Genomic DNA, 26,074 nt, shown 5'->3' with positions numbered 1-26,074 from the left:
TATTTGTATTGTCATTTCCCATACAGACCATTGCCACAGTTATCTAACTGGTCTTCTGCCTATCCCAAGTCATGTTTACAAATAGCACTTTTCTTAAAATATGAATTGGATCATATCACTCCCGTTTAAAATCCTTCCACGTTCTCCTGCTACTTAGAATGAACTAAATAAATCTACTTACAAACTAAAATGTTCTACATTATCTGGCTTCTGCCTCTATCTCATCTTGTGCCACTGGTTCACTGCACTCTGGCTATTGCAGCTCCTAGAACATAACAATATCATTCATGCTTCAGATCTTTGCAATTGCTATCTTCTCTACCTAGATGGCTCTCTTTTGACACTTCCCATGGCTACCTCCCTCATCCTTCAGATTCTTGCCTCATAGGTGGCCTCCTCAGAGAAATCTTCCTTTAAGGATTCAATCTAAAAACAGACTCCTCTCCTTATTATTATCCATCACACTTATTAACCCTTGAAATTATTCTGTTTACTTGGTTTTTATCTGCCTTCCCCATGAGAATGTAAACTTCATATGGGCTGTGAGCTGACCTTGTTTAGGACTATACCCTGAGTGCTTAGTGTGAACAGTTAGCATATAGAAAGTGATCAATAAATATTTTTTTTTTTTTTTTTAAATAATGTCTGACATCTTTTTTTTTTTTTTTTTAAAGATTTTATTTATTTATTTGAGAGAGAGAGAATGAGAGAGAGAGCACATGAGAGGGGGGAGGGTCAGAGGGAGGAGCAGACTCCCTGCAGAGCAGGGAGCCCGATGCGGGACTCGATCCCGGGACTCCAGGATCATGACCTGAGCCGAAGGCAGTTGCTTAACCAACTGAGCCACCCAGGCGCCCAATATTTTTAAATTATAAATAAATTTATGATTCCTTGCTTTGAGGAATTCCATTTATCCACATTTACTTTATTCAGTACGTGGATCATAGAATTCTACCAGTAGAAATGACCACAGAAGATTATCTACACTAAATTTTGGGGATTTCCTTTTTTATAGATAAAGAAGCAGAGACCCACATAAATTAAATGACTTACTTATGGTCTTGTTACCTGGTTACCTATTACCGACGCCCTCATATTATACTAAAAATTTACCCAATAATTTGATTTTGCTACAGAACACACACACACACATACACAGACACACAATCACCACCACCACCACGACCACCGACAACAAAACCTTGTCCCTTAAAAACACTGTGAGGCAGTCTTTAGGCTACTGTGATTTAAGTTGCTATTGATAAGTCTTTGACAATGTGTTTCCCCAAATTTTGGTCCTATTTCCAACTGCTAACTGAACTTTCATCCCCTGCAATATCTTTTCTACTCCACCTAAATAAAACGTAACTTAATTTCTAATCAGTCTCAAAAATAAGTAAGTTACTGCTGGCATTTTGTTACCATAAAATACAGCAAAATAATAGCACAGAAAATTGCTTTGGATGCCATTCCATGCCAGAGCTAATACATGGTACAGCACGCATATGAAAAAATGTGTGAAAAAAGTTGAGTCACGATGTAGATACAGTTCTGTACTTGTTATTCATAATTTCCTCAGCCTTGCTTTCCCAGACTCAATCATATCCTAAAACTGTGGTTCACTTAAGAACTTCTTCCCATTTTATAACTCACTTTTCTAACTAAAATCAAACCAACCAAACCAAGTCAAACCAAACCAAACTAACTTCTTTACTGAAGTTAAACCCAATGTCAACAAAATTTAAATCATAACAAAACACCTAATAGTACACAGTTATTTCAACAAGGTAAATTCACGCACAACATATTGACAACTGACAGACTTAGTAATTACTATCTACTGACTGGCACATCTTATTCAAATGAGTAAAAAGTTAACAATACCAAAGCATAGCACTTTGGCTCTTTTCCCCTTAATTTATATCTCTTGCCTCCCTTCTTCTCATTGGAAATAACCTTCTAGAGCATGGGATGACAAAAAGAAAAATGGCATGGAATCATGACAACAAGCTCTAATAATATGCTGATTCTATGGTGACAGTCAAGGGTAAAAAAAAAATGAATGGAATATACTACTAAATACTATGCCAGACACTTTACTCAAGTGTTGACTGGGCTGCAGTGATTAGAAGGGGAATTGATTTTACTGAAATTGAAAATATTAAGATTCAATGGAAAAAGAATGCATAAAAGTCAGTGAACTTAGCTGTGAACATGTATAAGTAAAATAAGGAGAAAATGTAGAATGTATGTTCATATTCCTGTGATCACAAAAGATTTGGAGTAATGCTGAGAGTTTGACCTAGTGAGCAGAAGGCCCCATCAACTTAGTAATAGAGCCGTCTTCTTACCAAGGATATCCACGGAGAAAAGAACACATGCAAATAAAGTAAATGATAAAGTAGGGTCAAATATACTATAATAACCTCTACCTTAAGTGAAGGTCTATAAAAACTTGGGGAAGGATTTGTGTTACAGATTAAGAATGAGGTTATGAGGCGAATATTTTGAGTTTAAAAGAGGCAATTTGGTCAAACTCTCACTCTTCACAGATGACATGATACTTTATGTGGAAAACGCAAAAGACTCCACCCCAAAATTGCTAGAACTCATACAGGAATTCAGTAAAGTGGCAGGATATAAAATCAATGCACAGAAATCAGTGGCATTTCTATACACCAACGAGACAGAAGAAAGAGAAATTAAGGAGTTGGTCCCATTTACAACTGCACCCAAAACCCTAAGACACCTAGGAATAAATCTAACCAAAGAGCCAAAGATCTGTACTCAGCAAACTATAGGATACTCATGAAAGAAATTGAGGAAGACACAAAGAAATGGAAAAACATTCTTTTTTGGAAGAACAAATATTGTTAAAATGTTTATGCTACCTAGAGCAATCTACACATTTAATGCAATCCCTATCAAAATACCATCCACTTTTTTCACAGAACTGGACCAAATAATCCTAAAATTTGTATGGAACCAGAAAAGACCCTGAATAGCCAAAGGAATATTGACAAAGAAAACCAAAATTGGTGGCATCACAATTCCAGACTTCAAGCTCTTTTACAAAGCTGTTATCATCAAGACAGTATGGTACTGGCACAAAAACAGACACATAGATCAATGGAACAAAACAGAAAACCCAGAAATGGACCCTCAACTTCTATGGTCAACTAATCTTCCACAAAGCAGGAAAGAATATCCAATGGAAAAAAGACAGTCTCTTCAACAAATGGTATCGGGAAAACCGGACAGCCACATGCAGAATGAAAATGGACCATTTCCTTACACCATACACAAAAATAGACTCAAAATGGATGAAAGACTCAAATGTGAGACAGGAATCCATCAAAATCCTTAAGGAGAACACAGGCAGCAACCTCTTTGACCTCGGCCACAGCAACTTCTTGCTAGACACGTCTCCAAAGGCAAGGGAAACAAAGGCAAAAATGATTTATTGGGACTTCAAGATAAAAAGCTTTTGCACAGCAAAGGAAACAGTCAACAAAACCAAAAGACAACCAACAGAATGGGAGAAGATATTTGCAAATGACATATCAGATAAAGGGCTAGTTATCCAAAATCTATAAAGAACTTAATCAAACTCAACACCCAAAGAACAAATAATCCAATCAAGAAATGGGCAGAAGACATGAAAAGACATTTCTGCAAAGAAGACATCCAAATGGCCAACAGACAATGAAAAAGTGCTCAACATCACTCAGCATCAGGGAAATCCAAATCAAAACCTCAATGAGATACCACCTCACACCAGTCAGAATGGCTAAAATTAACAAGTCAGGAAATGACAGATGTCGGCAAGAATGTGGAGAAAGGGGAGCCCTCCTACACTGCTGGTGGGAACGCAAACTGGTGCAGCCACTCTGGAAAACAGTATGGAGGTTCCTCAAAAAGTTGAAAATAGAGCTACCCTATGACTCAGCAATTGCACTACTAGGTATTTACCCCAAAGACAGAAATGCAGTGATCCAAAGGGGCACCTGCACCCCAATGTTTATAGCAGCAATGTCCACAATAGCCAAACTATGGAAAGAGCCTAGATGTCCATTAACAGATGAATGGATAAAGAAGATGTGGTGTATATATATACAATGGAATACTACTCAGCTATCAAAAAAACCCCACAAATCTTGCCATTTGCAATGATGTGAATGGAACTAGAGGGTATTATGCTAAGCGAAATAAGTCAATCAGAGAAAGATAAGTATCATATGATCTCACTGATATGAGGATTTTGAGAAACAAGACAGAGGATCATAGGGCAAGGGAGGGAAAAATGAAACAAGATGAAACCAGAGAGGGAGACAAACCATAAGAGACTCAATCTCAGGAAACAAACTGAGGGTTGCTGGAGGGGAGGGGGGTGGGAGGGATGGGGTAGCTGGGTGATGGGTGTTGGGGAGGGTATGTGTTGTGGAGAGCGCTGGGTGTTGTGTAAGACTGATGAATCACAGACCTGTACCTCTGAAACAAATAATACATTATATGTTAATTTAAAAAAAATAATTAAAAAAATAAAATGAATTAATGAGTAAAAAAATAAAAATAAATAAAAATAAAATAAAAGAGGCAATTTGGGCCACTTTACTGGAGTATATTTGTGTATGATGCATACCTGTTGTTTCTCTCATTGAATTTGTCAAAGCCAGAGTAGATAATACCAATTAGCATCACTGCTTGGAAAGAACACTGGGAGATGATCTCTCTCCTATGGTGACCTGTTTGGGAAGTCTACTGCAGGAGATGGCTCATTCTGTTCAACCCCAGAGGGTTGAATCACACAGAAAAGTAGGGGAAACAGAAAAGGGAATCAACAGTATACTATCTTATTTAATCCTCACAAAAACTATGTAAGATATGTAAGGAAAATAACCTCTATAGTATAAAGAAAAGGAAGCTAAGGATCAGAAAAATCAGGATACTAGTAACAAAGGATAGAGAGTTAAAAATCTGAATGTATTTCTTTTGATTCTGAAGTCCAGGTTTAGTTCACAACTGTCGCTTACATCAAACTATCTATATTCCAGGTCTGTTGTACGGAGTTAAGTGAAATAGCAGTTCTTTAAAGAACTACTATGGGCTAGTTTGAAAAACAAACCATTTAGGAAAAAGCATTCCTAGTTTTAAGGAACTCATTTTCATATAAACATTTAGAATTAGAATATAAGCATTTTATTAAATATACATATCCATTTTGCTGCTCATGTTATTATTTAAAATGTGGTAAGATATATACTTCAGAAATAATAATATAACAATTATTTCTCCCTATTTCTTGAAGGTCAGTAAATGAATTTATTTTTTATTTCCTGGTTTTAATAATTAAGAAACATAACAAAAGGGGATGGTTATGGTCTAATTAAATCCTTGAGTGTCAAAGGCTTTTCCAAGCTCACACATAAATATAATAAAATTCTGAGTGCACATTATTTTTTACATTAGGTACATCAGTATTTTGTGTCTCAAATCAGCATAAAAAAAACTTTGAGTATTACACAACACATATAAATTTTTAAAAATTTACGCAGCATGGTAGCAGTCTTAATCTAGAAAGATGTTATAAACTATAGAGACATCCTTACTTGTTACAGGAAACAAACTGTTCTCTTTGCAAAAATTTACATATATTTAATTTTAAGAGGTGACCTATACAGGATGGTATGATTATTTATGGAAATCCAAAATAATATGTAAATCAACTTGTCAAAATACTATACCTTCTTCTCCTTGAACAGGTTCTTCTAAAAGCAACTCTGTCATACATTCCCAGTCTTTCAACAGTTCTTGAGAACTCTCCCACAAACTGTCCACCAAGTAGGCTGCATGTTCATGTAACTAAAAATAACAAATCAATTATGACTGAAGAATATTTAATGAAGAAACCATTAATATTAGCCATTTTCTTTATAACTGAAATGGCTTGGTCACAATATTTACAGGAGCCACTTCAAAAACAATAAATATATTTGTATGCCATTGTAAATAATGGGGATGCAATATGTAGACTTAATAAAAAATTTATTTTATTTTTTTACTGTAGTAAGGTTAAGGATCTCCCAGTCCAATGACATCATTTATAGATAAGGAAATGGAGAGTATAACTAGTTAACAGAATTCCTGAAATTACAAATTGGGTCATGGTCACTTTTCATTATTCTTGGTTTGTTTCTATAACTAGCTTTTTTTTTTAAAGGAAATCAATTCCTTTCTCCCAGAATTCCTTTGAAAATCTGGTACCAGTATTACTTACTTTACATCTCTGTCATCTTGGTCAAGGTCAAAATGTTAAGTTACTCTCATTTCCATTTAATTCATTGCATTCCCTATCCCACCCCCACCCCACCCCTCACCTTTTTGCTGCTCATTACTCTTGACAATTTTCTTTGGAACCCATGTTCCCACAGTAACAAACACTCTCATGTTCCTCATCAAACACTTTACACCAAACTCTCTCTCTACCACCTGTTAGTCATTACACCATGAAGAGTATTATTCAAAAAGCTCTTCAGAGAAAGTAAGTAGAGATGTTGGCATTGTTCTAGTTTCTGCTACTACAACTAACTTCTCCACCCTTATATAAAAGTTCTTCCACCTTTGAGGTTCATGACATCCAGATAAACCAGTTTCTAGATCAGCGTTTTTCAAACTATACATTTCAACCCATTCATTAGTTGTTAAACTAATTTAATGCATTGAAACCAAAGTTAAAAAAAAAAAACCAAACAGAAAAGAGTATATAGCACATAGAAAGTTAAGTACTACTTCATACAACTCTGATTTCAGTTATATGTGCTGTACTTGTGAGAGAAAATACTTTTTGCATCATGAATAGTGGCCCCAAAATGTATGCAAGTCTCCTTTCTAGACCTACTAGTTATTTATTGATATACTGGCATATTTGATAAGTGAGTTGGTTTTCTTCCTTGCTCCTATTCTATCATTAATTCTTCTATGTGCATTTTGATGATCTATTTAAAGCTCTGCTTCATTTGCACTCCTTAATTCTATCTTCATTTCCACTGCATTTCAAATCTTACATTCTAGCTCCTCAAATGCCTCAGGAAAACCACACACACATGCATATGCACACAGAGAGTTTTCCAATGATTTTCTCCAGAGTAGGTAATATTGATAAGCATCTCTACTTAGAAAGAACACAGGCAAAAGTTTATAGCAAGGTACACTCAAACTTTCCAAATTTACGTATCCTAGGAAACTATTGCCAGGTCTTCACTAACATCATTCCAACAATGACATCTATAAGTGGCGTACAACCTGCTTTCAAAAATGAAAATTAGCAGAAAACAGAAAAACAAATAGTTTCAAAGTTGGAGCTATTAAAACCTATGCTAGAATGGAATTATTATTTAATGGGTATAGAGTTTCAGTTTGGGAAGGTTTTTAAAAAGTTCCAGAGATGGATGGCATGGATAGTTGCCCAGCCATGTGACTGTATTTAAAACCAATGAACTATATACTTCAAAATAGTTAAAATGACAGATTTTGTCATGTTTATTTCATCACAATTAAATAAACCCCTATGTTAAATGTTAAATAAACTTGCTTTTATGCCTAACTCTGTGTACATGTTAAGTATGTCTGTAAAAGAGGTATAAAAAGGTTCACAATTATATTTTTGGTGGATTAGACCTATACATATAAAATATCCCCTGTTTCTCTTAATATTTTTGGTCCTCAATTCTGTCTTATCTTATATGATACCGTCTCCTCAACTCTCTGTAAGCATTTGTTAATTATATCTAGCCTTTACCCAGGTTGTTTATTTTCTGTGTATAGATTTCCTGTGTTTTGATTGATGTGTTTCATAAACATTTTCATCTGTTTATTTCACCCTAAATGACAATCTGCCTTTTATAAAGCATGTTAATCCATTTATACATTTACTGGGATAACTGATATTGGAAATATTCCTGGATTCTGATTCTCTATGCTCTATTGACATTTTCTTGTCTTATCTGTGCTTTCTTCAGTTTATTTTCTAACTCATATCTTTCTATCACTAAGGTCCCTAACACATTTATTTACTTCATTTAATTTTACATTGCCACTCCTATATTTAAAGAATAATTTTTAGGTATTTGCCTTAAGCTTCACAGGCACAGTATGTAGGCTTAGTTTTAAGTTTTTTCAGATTTATTTTCTCACCAATGTTACTTATATTCCGTTTTCCTTTTATTGTATCCATTTTTTATTTTGCTAGGAAACATCCTCAAGTAATACTTTCTATATAGGATACATGGGTGGTAAACATTTTAACTGCATGTCCTTTGACTAGTTCCTTCTCTCTATTCTCTGTTCTCTTTACAGAACTCCTACTAGATAATAAAACTTAATCTGTACTTCCTGTCTTTTACTTTCCTTCTCACACTACTTATGTACTACCTTCTGGAAAAATCCCTTGGCTTAATCTATAGCCAATCCTTGGTTATGTCCACTCAGGCCATTTAATGATCTGCTTCACTCCTAAATTTTGGAAATCATGTTTCTAATTTCTATGAACACCCCTCCTCTTTCATAATAGCTTCTTCTTACATCCGGGGGAATTAATCAAAATTTTTCATCAATGTTGGGTTTTGTGCTTCAAGTTTCAGTGATTCTTGGTTGCTAGTTCATATAATGTTAATATTCTAGACTCAAGAATACTGGTAGCGAGAATGCCTTTCTTAAGTCTGAATGCAAGGTCCTGGGTTCCTTGGTTGTGCACGGAAGTGGAAAGAGGGAATCTTAATCAGGCAGGATTTTCCTCTAACATGTAGGTATGCAATGTATTTTGAATGCCAAAGTTCCCTGTCCCTCCTGGGGGCCATAAATTATCTGGGGCACTCATCCACTCCTTTGTTTCTTAGACCAATGTCCACATCCCATATACATTTCTAAAGGGAAGAATGAGCTCAGCTAAGGCAGCCACTTAATTACTACCTAAAACTTAATCCTGCTGCTCAGATCTTTATTTCAGATTTCTACCAGAAAATCTCAAAAAATTTCCTGCTATTTTTTGCCTTGTATAGGGCTATGGGTTATTTAACTCTAATGGAATTAATCATTTACTTTATAGCTTCCACAAATTCCTCACAGTTCTCTTTCATCTCGACTTATTCAGCATGAGGTTTTCAGGTGAATGAGTTGTTGGCACAATTCTAGGCTTTAAATAGTATAATTCCATGATCATTGGCATTTTAAAAGATAACTTCTCTATGCCTTAAACCAAGGCACATTAAAATTTAGCTCAGGCATGTTGTCATAGTTCCAGAAATTTTTTTGTGTGTGATAGCCAATATTGTCAATGTAGATGCTAACTTCTTTGACAATTTCCTCATCTTTTTGATTAGTTAAGGTGGTGGCTTAGTAGAATCCATTCTGTTAACACCAGTAACCAGTTTTTTCAAATGTGTATACCAGAAGGACATGATAATGTGTTGGCCCATTTTCTGATTATGAGTTTCAAATTCACCAGTATGAGCAACAATAATCATTATAACACAGTCAGTCAGAAATAAGCTTGACATAATATTTATGATACAGTCTTTCTGTCTTGAGGTATATGTGATGATCACATAACTTGCTAGTCTCAAATCTCTGTAAGAATACCATGTAAATCCATGTTTGAGAAAAAAAAAACTCTAATATGGCCAGTAAGGGTAAAAGGTTATAATCGTCTTTCAGACACTTTATACCAACGACCTTCTATTGGTAGTGAAAGATAAAGCTATAGGAAGGCAGGCCCTGAAGCATTCTCAATGGCTATAGAAAATCCTGGGATTAAAAAGGACCTGGAACCCTAAAAATGAAACAAAAATAAATTTTCTAAGAACAGTTTTTGGTATCATAATTTTATAAAAACAGCATGAAAATCAGTATCTGCAAGCATTCTTCAGGAATTAGATGAAAAAAAGGTAACTCAACAGATAAAGAGTCACTGTATAGCAAAATAGATAATTAAGATTACATTTAAATTTATTTACAAATTATATAAAACATATAGATTAAAATTATATCTAGGTGGATTTTACTCTGCTCTAAGTGTAAAATATTCATAGGGTCTCCCCTAAACTTATATATAAGGCAAATTAAGCTCATTTTCCTGGTGACTTTAATTACAATTTTCTGGGTACATTCTGATTCATCTTTAATTGGCTTCAAAGTTACTCATAATATTTTACCGGTTCTCTCTGCATGCTGACTTCTCCGTTGAGCAATTAAATACACTAACAGAGATGACTGTATAATGAAACCTTACTTTGATTCTTTTTATGAAAAATCATTTACAATGCAAAAAATCACCTCAAGTTACTAAGCTTAAAATTCTAAATACTCCTATATTGGGTTTTATTCTCTGCTGAAACAGAGTCAGTCATTGGTGAATCTTGAAGAACATATAAAAACAAACAAGAAAAAAGTTATCATTCATGTACTATCACTCATGAGCATTATGGGGAGATTTCTTGGATATGTCAATAATATCTATTAATCTTCCATCTTATATGACTGTCATATAATTAACTTCTTCATTTCATATGCCTAGAAGGAGGGTGACCATGTTTTTACATCATTAGCAATGTTTTGGGTTATGCTTATTGCTTTGGAATAATTATTAATAGTATCTTTGTCACTCTGAAAAGCATCCGTTTGTACGGTAAGTTCTATGGTCACATCAGCTATAGGGAAATCTGAACTCATCACATTCAAGTCCCTTTTATCCTACCAATTGTCATACATCTAAAATACACAAGGTATTTTATCATTGAAATCAAAAACTGCTATAAAGGTTGTGATGGCTTTAAAATGTCACTTTTCGGTACAAAAAGAAAATTAACTAGTTTAGATATCTCTCTTAATCTCCATTATTTCACATGTAATTCATATATAAAAGAGGGAAACTCTTTTCTATTGACTATAAACCTCTTTTACTTCAGTATTGTAGAATTCTATTACTAAAATGTTACTCTTAAAACCCAGTAAAACCAAGAAAGAAAGATGATAATCACTTCAGTTAATCCTACTGATTGGTAATTCATCTGTAAACTGGATTTGTTCTATATTATGACCTCTAAGGTCTCTTGCAATTCAACTTTTTATGAGTCTATTACTAAAATATTGTAATTAACATGTGTCGTAGTAAAATAAAGAGGAATTCGGAGTAAAACACAATCAGAATCCCACCATAAGAATATGGCATTAATAAGCATTCAGCTCCAGGTGTACACTAGTTTTAGAGGATAAGAAAAGAGATTTTAAACAAAGAATGTTTCTTGTGAAACATAGGAGACTATAAAGAGCATTATTATCACGAATCAACTAAAACCTTTTAAATACGATTTGCAGTTGCTTCTACAGCTGACAAGAATGCCATAGAGGAGAACTGGGAAATACATTTTAATGTTCTTATAACACTTCAGTACACAGCAGCAAACACAAGAATACACTAATAGTAAACATTACAAATTACTGCTTTAATTAAAAGATGAAACTGTGTAAAACTAAGTACTTATGGTCTTTTATTATATCAAAAAGAAAAGTCTTGGGCTTTCAGAGATCCAAAAAATTTTCCTTCAATGACCAATCAAGTTCAATTAGTCTAGATCATCATATTCCTTAAACTTTTCAACAAATAGTTTAAATAGTATTTGCACATCTCATCTCTATCAATTTTTGAAACTACTGTTGTTATTAAAGTTACATTTTCATACAGGACTTGACTTTGCATAATACTTTCAATCCTGTTCCTTTAAAACCTAAGGGGCTAAAGGTATAACTTGAAACGGTCTATCACAAGTGTGAGATTTACTGAGTATTTAGTGTTTTATCTTAAACCTCACAAGCATTTTGTATTTTACTCCATAATATATCCACACTTGCTTTTTAAGAAAGTAATGTTTTAAACCCTCAAAACATATAAAGTGTGGTTGGTCCCTGGACCGGAGGCAGAAACATAAAATGCATCCAGGAGCATTTAGAAATGCAGCACATCTGACCACAACCCAGACCTACTGAATTAGAACTGGCATGTTATTTAACAAAATCCCCATGTAATCGGTATACATATTTAAAACACTGTTTCCTAAAAACACATCCTTTACTCAAACCCAAGTCTCCAGACAGTTTTGTTTCTGACTTTATTCTCTGTTCTTTCCAATTTGCTTAAAAAATATCAGTAACTCTTCTGCCTTGTTTTGTCCTAACTCCACTCGGTCTACTGACACAGTTCCTAATTCTCTGATTTCAATTTTCATATAGGCTGCCTGTTTGTCTATTTCTCATTCCTACAGAGTTTCTACAGGACTTTCAAATTTGGGCAATCAGAATCTTTGAAGTTTTTCACCTTCCTGGACATTCCAACACAAACCAAAAATCTTTTTCTGAGTAAAATTCAGGGTCCAAGATCTCTAGATTTTTTTCTGGGTAAACCAAAGTTCACTTGCGCAAGCAGATTCTGAAAGATACTACATTATGAATGTTAATTACAAAATTATTTAAGTGATAACTGACATCAAAATGTCACATGGAAATGCTAATGGAGATTGTACATCTACTAATTAAAACATTTAAATTCATATTTTATTTCTCCTTAAAAAATGTAATTTTCAAGCAAGTTAGAACTAATGGTTTTAACACCTTGAAAACTTTTACAAGCTCTTCATATAATTTAAAAGCTACAGACAAAAATTCAAGAAAAAAAAGCAACAACAAACAATTATGTAGTACTATGACACTGTAAAAGTTTAAAAATTGCTAGCCTATACTCAGTGTTGACCCATACCTGCATATATACTCCCACAAAAGGCAGAATACAGATTCAATAATCAGACAATCCGTGAAGGCAATTTTGTAAGAAACAGGCTTATTTTCATTGGATTGAAAAATATCAATTAATTACAATGAATTAAATGACAATTTTATTTAAAAGGTAATCTAATACAAAAAAATAAAGAGTTATGTTAAAATTTACCTCACTTTCAAGAAAGAAAAGAACCAGCATCCTAATGAGGTTCCCATTTGGACTGTTCCTTCCTCTCCTCTTTGCTAATGCTTCTTCTGCTTGTGGGTCATGTCTGCTAAACAGCCTAGAAATAAGTAACAAAACCAGAGCATTATGAATTTGCATGGATATGAATTTTAGTCTTTTCCTTCATTGTACAAATTACTTTAGTGTTTAAAAAAACAGTATCAGATATCAGAGATTACTGATTTATTTCAAACCATGTAACTGATGTTTCTATGGGTTAAAAAATGGTTAGATCTAAGCAATTTTGTACAATTCAATCATACATACAATGTAAAAGGAAGCCTTTTGACTAATCAGTGTTCAAATTTATATTTACGAAAAATATAAACTTTTTATCCTATATGATAGCTACTAGAATATATATAATTTTAAATAGAGTTCTATTTTCTTAATATTAATTTCAAAGTCAAGTAATTAAAGAATTTAACCGTATGTTCTATCAACAATTAAAGAAACTGAGGCGCTTGGGTGGCTCAGTCGGTTAAGCGTCTGCCTTTGGCTCAGGTCATGATCCCAAAGTCCTGGGATCGAGCCCCATGTCGGGCACCCTGCTTAGCAGGGAGTCTGCTTCTCCCTCTGCCCTTCCTCCTTCTTCTCTCTCTCTCAAGTAAATAAATAAAATCTTAAAAAAATTCTAAAAATTCATACTTTTAATGATCACTTCTAGCATTTTCAGCTTATTACCTAATAACAGTACTCACTAACCAGTACAGAATAAAATGACAAAAACATTAAATTTTAAAAAATATCACTTAGTGACAAAACTTCTAAAATATGACAAAGACATGACTTGGGAATTTTAATTTGCTAAGAAGCTTTATTCTAAAAAAATTTTAAGGACTGCTATAGATGCCTTATTCCCAGGTATTGCTCTAGGTAAATGGGATATAACAGTGAACAAAGACAAAATCCCTATTCTCATTGAGCTCTCTCTCTAAGGGACAGAAATAAATAGTAGATGAATATATACTATCTCAGGTATTGTAAGGAAAAACAAAGAAGTAGGAACAGGGATATAGTGTGTGCTCGTTTAGATATCGAAATTACAGTGGGCCCCTCAGATTGGAGGCTAAATAACTGAATAAAGTAAGAACAATTTCATGTGACATAAAAATAAGCCAACCTCAAGCAGAAAATGAATACAGAGAATGAGTATTTTGGGGGCAGGGGAAACTATATGGCAAGGGGAGAAGATTAGAGCATTACTTTGAAGCTACATCAGCATAGCTATCAGACTGGTTTAAGAGAAAATTTTGTTTACTTGGATGGCTTTCAGAGGAAGGAACAAATGGGAGAAAATGAGGGTCCTTTATAACTGAAATGTACAAAAATCGATAATCACATTTACAGTATATAAATGTAAGACACTGAAGAATCAACCTAATTTTTCTAAACCTAACTGTAGATTTTTGATGACTATTAAAATACTCATTTCAGATACATTTACTACTTTATGGACGTGCAGTTAAGCTTGTGTACAGCTTATAAATTAGATTATAAAACAGACTAAGTGTGTATGTGCACACTTGCATGTTTTTCTTTTAAACTTAATCATAGAACTCCTGAGGCTATTCTAAAGCTTACTTGTTAATATTTGAAAAGATCACAATATTAAATGATGGAAGAATTCTCAAAGACATCATTAGGAATCAAAAGTTCTCAAACTGTGAGTATCTCCACGGCAAGGGCATAAAACAAGCTTATGGAGTGAACCTTCTATCTGAATAGGAATTGGCTTCATTTTCACAAAGAAATAACAAAGGCTTATATTTGTGGATTCTTATATAAAACATTCCAATTTTAAACTTTTTAACAAGTATTTCAAACTTAGAAAAATACAATGCAGAGAAAATAAGATATATCCAAGGGTCTTTCTGATGCAAGTGCTGCCAGTTTATGGCCTCTGTTCTGTAGAGAACCACCCTCTGTAATCTATTTTCTTCATTGAAACTATAAAAACAATAAATTCTAAAAACACAAAGCTTTTTGAAAAGTTAAGTAGAGAACAGAGACTAACTAGAACAGAACAGTCCTGAAAAAGGAAGAGAAGTTAAGACTACAGTACACCCTTGATATTTGTGACAGTCAACAACTCAAGATAAATATGGAAATAGCACTATTCTATTAGCCACAGATGTCAGAGTCAGTGGCAAATTCAATGTATTACTTTAAAAGTCATGCCTGAAAATCTTGACTTTCTTCCTTACTTTCATTACCAGCACTCACAAGTAGCCAGCTTCCTTCTTAAAGAAAGATTTTTCACATAGAAACAACTTTTCCCACTTTGGGAGGTACCACCAAGTAAAGCCAGTTTGTTGCTGCAGCACTGAGATGCAGATGCTGAATGGAGGGCCAGGTCATTATCAAAGTTAATCACCCATGCACAACAGTTGCCCAATGCATGATTTATATCTGTGCTTAGCATAATCACAAATGACTACATGTAGTAGACTTTTGGGTTCACCTTCCAACAATCAAAGTCACTAGGTTAAATCTATAAACAACAACAACAAAAAAACCAAAGTAAAACACAGCCCCCCAGGTATGTTTAAACTTAAAGAACAAATTAATTTACTAATAAATTACAGACCATACAGAAGACCAACATCAAAACATATTTCATAAGAACACTTAATTATATTCTAAACTCTCATTAGCTCTATGCTTTGTCAAAAAAAAAAAAAAGAGATGAGGTTTTGCTTTTTAATTAAACTGTGACTGTATATATAGCTTTCAGAATCACTACAGATTACTGATTAAAATAATCCTCATCCCCATAGAAAGTTAAAAAAAAAAACATGAAAGGTTGGGAGGCATTTTGAAAGTGATTTTAGATTACAAATGTTGAGAAGGTAAGATGAGAACTAAGAATTTTAAAAGGGAAAAAAAACCCTAATGAAATGAAATACAAGTTATTTGCGGAAGCTTTTATAAACTTCATGTACTTCCCCAATCTCCACTCACACCCTAGCTGAGAACCATCCTTTTAGATTTCAGGAAAAAGGAGTATGTCACAAGGGACATTGTTCTCAGGGATTTGATTCATGATGTGCACCTAGGCTTAAAGGATATTACAGCCCCCAGAATTTGAAGTGGCCACGTCTGACACTGTTTTTACTACTACTCCCTTCTATTAACTATAAAACAACAACAAAACAAAAATACAAAAGTAGAATCTGGTTTCAAAGATAATTAACTCACTTTTTGTGAAGGAATTCTCCAGCTGCCACAGCAACAGGGCGATGTGCTGAGTACACCAAGTGGTAAACATTTTCACAGTCTTCATTGGAAAGAGCTTCTTCACTTCCACTGAAAAATTCACAAAGCAACATCTGAGCCAAACTAAATGTTTACTTTCAGTTCTATCTTCATTTAAATTTTGTAAAGTTCATTATAAAAGCTCAAGGCATACTGAGTTTATTTTCATCTTTTTAATCTTACTTTGAAAGTAACATTTCTCTAATTATAAAAGGTACCTAATCATTATATAAAATTCATAAAATACAGATAAAATAAGAAAATAAAATGTCCACATTTCTTTCCACACAAACGATGCCCATGGTACACTGGGATTATATATATAGCCCAAATTAGCTCAATTTCTTTAAAGGCGCGTAACATTTTTGTAGATAGGCCCTGGGAATATATCTGTTTCACAGTTAAATTATTATTATAGTATGTAATTCTTCTTTACAGAATTGTCTATTTTAATTAATTAATTTATTTATTTATTTTTAAGTAAGTTCTATGCCCAATGTGGGGCTTAAACTCACGACCCGAGATCAAGAGTCACATGTTCCACCAACTGAGTCAGCCACGAGTCCTGGAGAAATGTCTATTTTAAATTATATTTTATCACCATACTTACAACACCATTTAGTCTTCTTTCTGTATAAAATGGATTCAGAGGTCACAGCCATTCCTTTGCTAACACAAATTTCCCATCTTTCCACTCATGTATTCTTAGTTTGAGTCATTTCTTACTTTGCCAGAATGTGTTAAGTTTTTTCGCCCCAAAAGGAACATCTATGTCCTATTAACATGCTTAAAAATGTCTGATATGATTAGAGATTAACAATGACTAGATAAAGTATAGAATTCTTGGGCTGTACAGGGCCTGACAAGATGTAGGGGTGGGTATAAAGTTTATTCCTCAGAATTCAATCCTAGAGATGCCTCAGAAGAGGAGGTTGAGGGATCTCTCCAAGAAACATAAAATCAGAGTGACCTATGAAGCAAAAGAAGGTAGTTGCATCACAGTTTAAGGGACTATAGTTCTGAATGAAAAAGACCTGGCTATCAAGGATGGGACACAGGTTAGAGCACTTTTTTAAAGTACACTTCTTCCCCCGCTCTCAACAATGCATGTTCTATTTCTACTGTAAAGCAAAAACAGTATCCAAATATAGTGTGTGACAATAGGGTTGTGCTGGAACGAAGAAACATTGAGAAATTAACAATAGGTATAGGTAGATTGGCTAGCCCACGACTTACACCCCCGTCCCTGTATTTCCCTTCCATATCCTGAGGGTCATGAAATTACCACTGAAGGAGACAGGTTTTGTTTTGTTTTTAAATATTTTACTTATTTATTTGAGAGAGAGAGCAAGCGAGAGCGAGCAAGAGCATAGGGAGGGGCGGAGGAAGAGAGAGAAGACGACTCCCCACTGAGCAGGGAGCCCAATGCAGGGCTTGATCCCAGGACCCTGGGATCATGACCTGAGCCGAAGGCAGACACTTAATTGACTGAGCCACCCAGGGGCCCCTGAAGAAGACAGTTTTAAGCCTGCTGAGGAGGAGTTACACTTTCTGTCCTGAAGTAGAAGTGTTTTTGTCCATGCCCAACTCATACCCCTAAATTATGAGGAGGGGCACAAAGCTAAGGCCTAAGTTTTATTCCTTCACCCAATTATACATCATCAGCTAAATTAGCTAATACCCTCAGGAGAAAGTTAAACTCACAGGAAACAAAATTTAACAAGATGTCTCAGGAATCCAAACTTGTAAGTGAAAAGAAAATAATCTATGCCAAAAGAAGGAAAATTAACAGATAGACAAAGAATTTAAAGGAGATACAACAGGATGTTACATGTGACTTTACCTGTTGTTTGGATAGAGATCCCATAAGCCAAGAGATATAAGGCCAGATCATTTCATGCAAATGCTGGAAAAGACTAGAAAGCTGGTTTTGTGATCCTTAGCTCATTACTCACCAAAATAATGTGTAAATTAGGGGATTGAGCAATACAATGGATAGGGAATTTGTTTCAAGAGAAAATGTCAGAGTACTGTGTAACTCTGAAACCTCCCCAAGTGAAACTGGAGCACAAATTTCAGGGAACTACTATAAAAACTTTATAAACATCCCTTACAACTGTGAGGAGGTTCAGGAAATGGTACCTGGTGCAGAGCTTCTAAGACTATAAATGTGAAAAGCTGACTGGAGCAACCCATGGTAGCAAATTAAGAAGAAAAGGGGTATTGTGGACATTGCTGCTATGCCCTTCAACTGATGAATGGATAAAGAAGATGTGGTTCATATATACAATGGAATATTACTCAGCCATCAGAAAGGATGAATACCTACCATTTGCATCAACATGGATGGAACTGGAGGGGATTATGCTAAGTGAAATAAGTCAAGCAGAGAAAGACAATTATCATATGGTTTCACTCATATGTGGAATATAAGGAATAGCGTGGAGGACCACAGGGGAAGGGAGGGAAAACTGAATGGGAAGAAATCAGAGAGGGAGACAAACCACGAGAGACTCTGGACTCTGGGAAACTGAGGGTTACAGAAGGGAGGGGCGTGGAGGAATGGGGTAACCAGGTGATGGGTATTAAGGAGGGCACGTGTGGCGGTGAGCACTGGGTGTTATATGCAATTAATGAATTGTTGAACACTACATCAAAAACTAATGATGTACTATATGCTGGCTAACTGAACATAATAAAAAAAAAGAAGGGGTAGAAGGGCACTATCCATGAATGTGTATCCTGTAGACAAGATAAGGAATACTTAAAGTGAGCCAGTCTGAATATAGTTTTAAAAGACTGCCCAACAAGACTACCTATAGGGAAAGCAACTCCAACAGAGGAAACCTGAACGTCGGGGACTAAGACTCAAAGTAAATAGCCAGAGGATGCACTGTCTGCTCTGGGGAACTAAAGTCACAAGTACCTAGAGCGGGGAGAGATCTCTGAGGAATCCACTTAATGAATCAGGATATCTGACACAACTGGAGGGCCGTAACTATACCTCCTAAATAAGACATGTTCTGCCTGTATCTCCTCCAATGAAAATGTAGAAAGGAACCTTAAAACTTTTGAAACCAGTCAAACCATTTTCTAAACTGTTATGAAAGTAGGATTTTTTAGCCAACAAGGTCTGAGATGATTTGAAAATGCTCTTTAAGGAAATAAATTAGCAGTAGAAATAATCTTGGAGAAGTCTGTGAGATAATTACTCTTCCCTAGAAATAAAAGAAGAAGAAATATCAAAGGAAAGTTTACTCCTCTCTAAATAAGTATTAAAACGAAATAAACAAGGACACATGTGTATCATTAACAATACAGATCTTAAACTCTAGACTGTTCCAACAAAACAGGTGGGTCAGTGGAGTGTCAAGTATTTTTTGTTTGTTTGTTTGAGGGAAATATCCTGGTAAGTTTGTGAAATTTACAAGGAAAGAGTAACTAGGGGGTCAAATATTTTAAAACAGACTTGAAAAGGAAAACACTTCACAGGTATAGGTAATGTAAATAAATTCAAAATAACGAATGTAAATACAGAACTATATACGCCATTAGCGAGTTTTTTTTAAAGATTTATTTATTTGAGACAGAAAGAGAGCGTGAGCGCATGAGCGGGAGGGGCAGAGGGAGAGGGAGAGAGAATCTCAAGCGGGCTCTCTGCTGAGCGCAGAGCCCAATGCGGGGCTCCATCTCGCACCACCATGAGATCACGACTTGAGCCAAAACCAAGAGGTGGAGGCTTAACCAGCTGTGCCAACCAGGCGCCCCTAGTTATTTTTAAACATATTTAGAAAACTTAGAAATTGGCCAAACCACTCAGAACACATTCTCAGACAATACAATAAAATAAAAAACCACAGCTTAAAAAAAATCTGATTTGCAAAGAACAAAAACATACTACTGAATAATGCATAATTAAACCAGTAATCATAAATGTAATCAAAATATTTATCATTGAAGGTCTATGAAAATACTTTATGTTCAAATATTTTGGAAAGTAGTAGTGTTTAAAAGTATATTTATTACTTTAAGTATAATTATTAGAAAACAAGAAACAAATGAGCCAAAAGAAGCTAGTTCTTTAAAAAGAAGAGTAAGACAGACAAACCTCTGACATGATGATCAAGAAAAAGAGGATATAAATAAAATTAAGGACAGAAGAGAGAAATTAATAAGTAATAGCACAATTTTATGAAGTAATAAAAATATCAACTACAAAATTTAAAAACTGTGATGAAATTGATATATTAAAAAAGTTTATAAAAAGCCAAAAATAGTACAGTAAGAAATTAAAGTTAATTTAGATAGACAACCACTAAAGAAGTAAAAATGGTAATCAAAGACCTTTTCCTTAAAAGAAATTCAAAACTAACATGGCTTTAACAAGAGAATTCTCTTAAAATTTCAAGGAAGACTTAATCTCTGCCACAGAAAAATTGTTTCAGACAGAAGGGCAAGAAACTACTGAAGATAAATTTTTCAAAGAAAATATAACCTTGATTTTGAAGTTGGATAAAGGACAAAAAATATTCTGTCAAATTTACACATAAACACAGAAGAGAAAATCCTAAATAAGATCTTAAATATAACATTGTATTTAAGCAAAACACAGTAAAACCAAATGTATGATGTTCAAATAGGATTTATTCTAGAAATACAAGGGTGGTATACCATTAGACAAATTATCAATTTCACTCAGGCTCATCAAGATATGAAAAGAAATTCCCAGAAAACTCAGAATACAAAGGAACTTCTATCTTATATCAAAAACCTATCTCAGAAATCACAGCAACAAAGAAATTTAAATACCTTCTTAGAACAAGAACAAAAAGATCCACTCTCAGTGGTAAAAAGTCCTGCCTAATGCAATGAGACAAGAGAATGAAGCAAAAATTTTAAGGTTAAAAAGAGACAAAACTGAAATTGTTTGCTGGTGACATATAATAATCTACATAGTAAATCGACAAACCATCAGAGTACCTGAGACTTCTAATAGGTTGCACATATAAGATTAACATAAAAATTAAACATTTCTATGTCCCAGCAATAATTAAGTAGAAAATATCTTTAACACTAAATACTAATCATATAACAAAACCATAAAGTATTTAAGAATTAACCTAATATATGAAAAAAATTAAACCTTGTGTAGAATATCTAATGATATGAATAGAGAAATGCATCATTTATATGCATAAATGACATATAATTATGAAGAATTGAATTCTCTCCTAAATCTATCATAAAATTCATTGTGTTAGAGAGCCCTGTTCCTCCTCCACATACCCCAACAGTTAAAACCAGAAACAAACAAGACAGCCTAACTCTAACCAAACATGCAATAACCAAAACCCACCGTGCTGATTTATCACACTTTCTTGAGGCACTGATGAAGGTGTTTTGCAATGACTGGAACATCCCTTACAACCAGACCAAAAAAGCCCTGGTAGCAACAGAATGCCTGGAAGATCACATCCCACACATCCCCTTCCCTGCCCAAGATGGTGGGCTAAACACATACTGACCCTCACCCGTAATTGCGTGCTCTCTGCCTGCTCTCTTGCACGTACCCCCCTGAACCTCTCTCTATAGAATTCTAGGTTTCCATTTGCTGGTGAGGTTGGTTATTAAGACTTCAGCCTGCCATGTCCCCTAGCTCTTTTTCTCTTTTCCAAACCATCATCTCTTGAGTTAATGGCCTCTGTTGTAATGAGTTTATCTGAGTTTGTTCAGCAATAGCTGGCAAGCCTAGCCAGGAGTGATGCTTTTGATTTGTCCGGCGCCTTCATTATTCCCTGGGAAGGAGTAGTTTGGCTATAGCAGCACGCCAAGGTTTGCCTGTTTATTTCTGGAGTTAGTGGTTATGATAGATCGTTCAGTAACAAATGCAGTCCTAATATTTAAAATCCCGGCAAAAGTTTTTGAGGAATTAGACAGACATACTTAAAAAAAAAGTTCATATACAAGAAAAGTAATCCACAAGTAGCTAGTGGATTTTAAAAAGAAAGGCAAAGAAGGAACCAACCAAAAAGAAGAGGACTTATTTATAACATATGCTGTATTATCAAGTTACAATGATAAAAAGTAGGTACTAGAGCAGAAAGGGTTGTAAAAAAAGATCAAAACAATAGCTTGACATAGATGATACTTGGAATGTGATAGATACAACGTAACAAATTGGGAGGAGGATTTGTAATGATTTTGCTAAGACCTACATTCTCACATACATTCTTCCCAGTTTTTAGTCAAAGTTCTACAGATCATTATTGCTATTTAAAACTTTCTATCATATGAATGACACAATTTAAATGCCTTATTTCCTTTCTCATAGTTCTACACCATTCTAAAGGAGCCTATTTGAAAAACCTATCCCTTTTGAGGCCTTCTCTTTCTCTCTCTCTCTTTTTAAATAGAAAGGTATGTTACTTTGCTGTATTTTCTCTGGACTGCATAAAAGAACTTTTACATGGCACAAACAAACAACAGTCAAAATAAAAAACAAAAAGAGAGAAAAACAGGCACAGGAGCAAGATGGCAGAGGAGTAGGAGACCTAAATTTCGCCTGGTCCCAGGAATTCAACTAGATAGGGATCATACCATTCTGAACACCTACAAACTCAACAGAAGATCGAAGAAAAGAATAGCAGCAACTCTCTGAACAGAAAAGCGACCACTCTCTGGAGGGTAGAACGTGTGGAGAAGTGAATCCGAGGTGATATTCGGTAAGACAGATGGCAGGGGAGGGGGCCTCTGGCAGCCGCTACTGGCAAGTGATAGAGCCACGGAGCACAAAATCGGAACTTTTAGAAGTCGGCTCCGCTGAGGGACGTCGCTCCAGTGGCTAAGCCAGGGGTGGAACCCTCACTGGGACACTGTGGTCTCAGGACCCTCGGGGTCACAGAAAGACAGGGGTGCCTGAGTGCGGCAGAGCTCCCAGGTATCGGAGCAGGGAAGCCGGCTGTAGAGACGGAGCCGAGGAGCAGGCTCTCAACTTGGGGTTGCCATAAACTGTGGTCCGCGGCACAGTCGGGCCACTGCTCCTCCAGCAGGGACCCAACAAGCGGCAGATCCGGGGAGACTCCCCTTCCTCACCCAGGGAGGAGCGGCACGGGAGAGCACTGCAGGGATCTGCTGGGCTGGAGACTCCACACGGGGTGGTATGCCAGAGATAGAAACACTTGGTCACAGGCCAGGTGAGCACAGAGTGCGGCCGGAGACCGGGGAGACGGGAGTGATTGACTGCTTTTCTCTGGGGGCTCACTGAGGAGTGGAGCCCCGAGTTCTCGGCTCCTCCAGGGCAGGAGATTGGGAGGCCGCCATTTCACTCTTGTCCTCCAAAGCTGTAGGGAGAGCCTGCAGGGAACAAAAGCTACGGAGAGCAAAACCGAGCAGATTACTTAGCCCAGATCCAGCAAGGGCGGGGCAATCCCGCCTCCAGCAAAGACATTTGGGAACCACAGTTAACAGGCCACTCCCCCAGAAGATCAGCAAGAACAGCCAGCCAAGACCAAGTTTACCGATCAATGAGAACGGCAGAACTCCAGCACTAGGGGAATACTGCACATAGAATTCATGGCTTTTTTCCCATGATTCTTTATTCTTTCAAAGTTAATTTTTTTTTTTTAACTTTCTTTTTCTTTGTTTTTTAATTTTTCTTTTTCCCTTTCTCAACCAACATCTTATCAATCCCTTTTTTAAAAAGTCCTTTTTATTTTTCATTTTTAGAGTCATATTCTATCCCTTCTTAGTAGTTAACCTTATTTTTGGTATATGTAAGTTGTTCTCTTTTTAAAATTTTGGGATACAGTTTTTTCTAACAGACCAAAATATACCCTAAATATCCAGTGTATGGCTTTGTTCTAGTCTCCTGCCTGATCACATTCTCTACCCTTTTTTTTTAAGTCCTCTTTTTTCTTTTTTCAACCAACTTCTTACCTTCTCAATTCCTTTTATAAAATCTTTTATAATTTTCATCCTTACACTCATATTCCATCCCTTCATCATATTTAGCCTTATTTTTGCACATATATAAGTTTTTCTTTCCTTAAAATTTTGGGAGGCACTTTCTTCTAACAGACCAAAATACACCCCAAATCTAGTGTGTGGCACTGATATTTGTACCAGCCTGATCATATCTGATCATACTCTGTTTTTTTTGTTTTGTTTTTGTTTGTTTTTATCTTTTTCTTTTTTCTTTTTTTCTTTTTTCTTTCTTTCCCTTTCTTTTCCCCTGGTTTCAGGTCTTCTCTGATTTGTGTAGTGTATATTTTCTGGGGCCGTTGTTACCATTAGCATTTTGTTCTCTCATTCATCTATTCTCCTCTGGACAAAATGACAAGACGGAAAACATCACCTCAACAAAAAGAACAAGAGGCAGTACCGACTGCCAGGGACCTAATCAATACGGACATTAGTAAGATGTCGGAACTAGAGTTCAGAATGATGATTTTAAAGATACTAGCTGGGCTTGAAAAAAGCATGGAAGATATTAGAGAAACCCTTTCTGGAGAAATAAAAGAACTAAAATCTAACCAAGTCGAAATAAAAAAGGCTATTAATGAGGTGCAATCAAAAATGGAGGCTCTGACTGCTAGGATAAATGAGGCAGAAGAGAAAATTAGTGATATAGAACACCAAATGATGGAAAATAAAGAAGCTGAGAAAAAGAGAGATAAACAACTACCGGATCACGAGGGCAGAATTCGAGAGGTAAGTGATACCATAAGACAAAAAAATATTAGAATAATTGGGATCCCAGAAGAAGAAGAAAGAGAGAGGGGGGCAGAAGGTATACTGGAGCAAATTATAGCAGAGAACTTCCCTAATTTGGGGAACGAAACAGGCATCAAAATCCAGGACACAGAGAGAACCCCCTCAAGATCAATAAAAATAGGTCAACACCCCGACATCTAATAGTAAACCTTAGTCTCACAGACAAAGAGAAAATCCTGAAAGCAGCTCGGGAGAAGAGATCTGTAACCTACAATGGTAGAAACATTAGATCGGCAACAGACCTATCCACAAAGACCTGGCAGGCCAGAAAGGACTGGCATGATATATTCAGAACACTAAATGAGAAAAATATGTAGCCAAGAATACTATATCCAGCTAGGCTGTCACTGAAAATAGAAGGAGAGATAAAAAGCTTCCAGGACAAACAAAAACTAAAGGAATTTGCAAACACAAAACCAGACCTACAAGAAACATTGAAAGGGGTCCTCTAAGCAAAGAGAGAGCCAAAAAGTAACATAGACCAGAAAGGAACAGAGACAACATACAGTAACAGTCACCTTACACTCAATACAATGGCACTAAATTCCTATCTTTCAATAGTTACCCTGAATGTTAATGGGCTAAATGCCCCAATCAAAAGACACAGGCTACCAAATTGGATAAAAAAACAAGACCCATCGATATGCTGTCTGCAAGAGACCCATTTTAGACCCAAAGACACCCCAGATTGAAAGTTAGGGGGTGGAAAACCATTTACCATGCTAATGGACATCAAAAGAAAGCTGGGGTGGCAATCCTTGTATCAGACAAATTAGATTTTAAACCAAAGACTATAATAAGAGATGAAGAAGGAGACTATATCATACTTAGGGGGTCTATCCAACAAGATGATCTAACAATTGTAAATATCTATGCCCCTAACATGGGAGCAGCCAAGTATATAAGCCAATTAATAACAAAAGCAAAGAAACACATCGACAACAATACAATAATAGTGGGGGACTTTAACACCCCCCTCACCGAAATGGACAG

At 35.5% G+C, this 26,074-nt stretch overlaps 1 protein-coding gene across 3 annotated transcripts in view; it reads right to left on the bottom strand.

Moving 5' to 3' along the window:
• Positions 1-26,074, bottom strand: part of STAG1 (STAG1 cohesin complex component) — a 426,191-nt gene that overhangs the window by 91,209 nt on the left and 308,908 nt on the right. For all 3 annotated transcript variants that reach the window (XM_078071550.1, XM_078071557.1, XM_078071562.1), the window contains 3 exons: positions 16,253-16,360; positions 12,995-13,109; positions 5,745-5,862 (listed from right to left, as the gene is read on the bottom strand). In XM_078071550.1, coding sequence (XP_077927676.1) covers positions 5,745-5,862; positions 12,995-13,109; positions 16,253-16,360 — 341 coding nt within the window. The remainder of the gene's footprint in view (positions 1-5,744; positions 5,863-12,994; positions 13,110-16,252; positions 16,361-26,074) is intronic.

This window comes from Halichoerus grypus, chromosome 1 (genome assembly GCF_964656455.1).
Source record: "Halichoerus grypus chromosome 1, mHalGry1.hap1.1, whole genome shotgun sequence".
Classification (NCBI taxonomy): domain Eukaryota; kingdom Metazoa; phylum Chordata; class Mammalia; order Carnivora; family Phocidae; genus Halichoerus; species Halichoerus grypus.
Note: the sequence above shows the minus strand (reverse complement) of the source record. Positions and strands in the feature narration are given on the sequence as shown.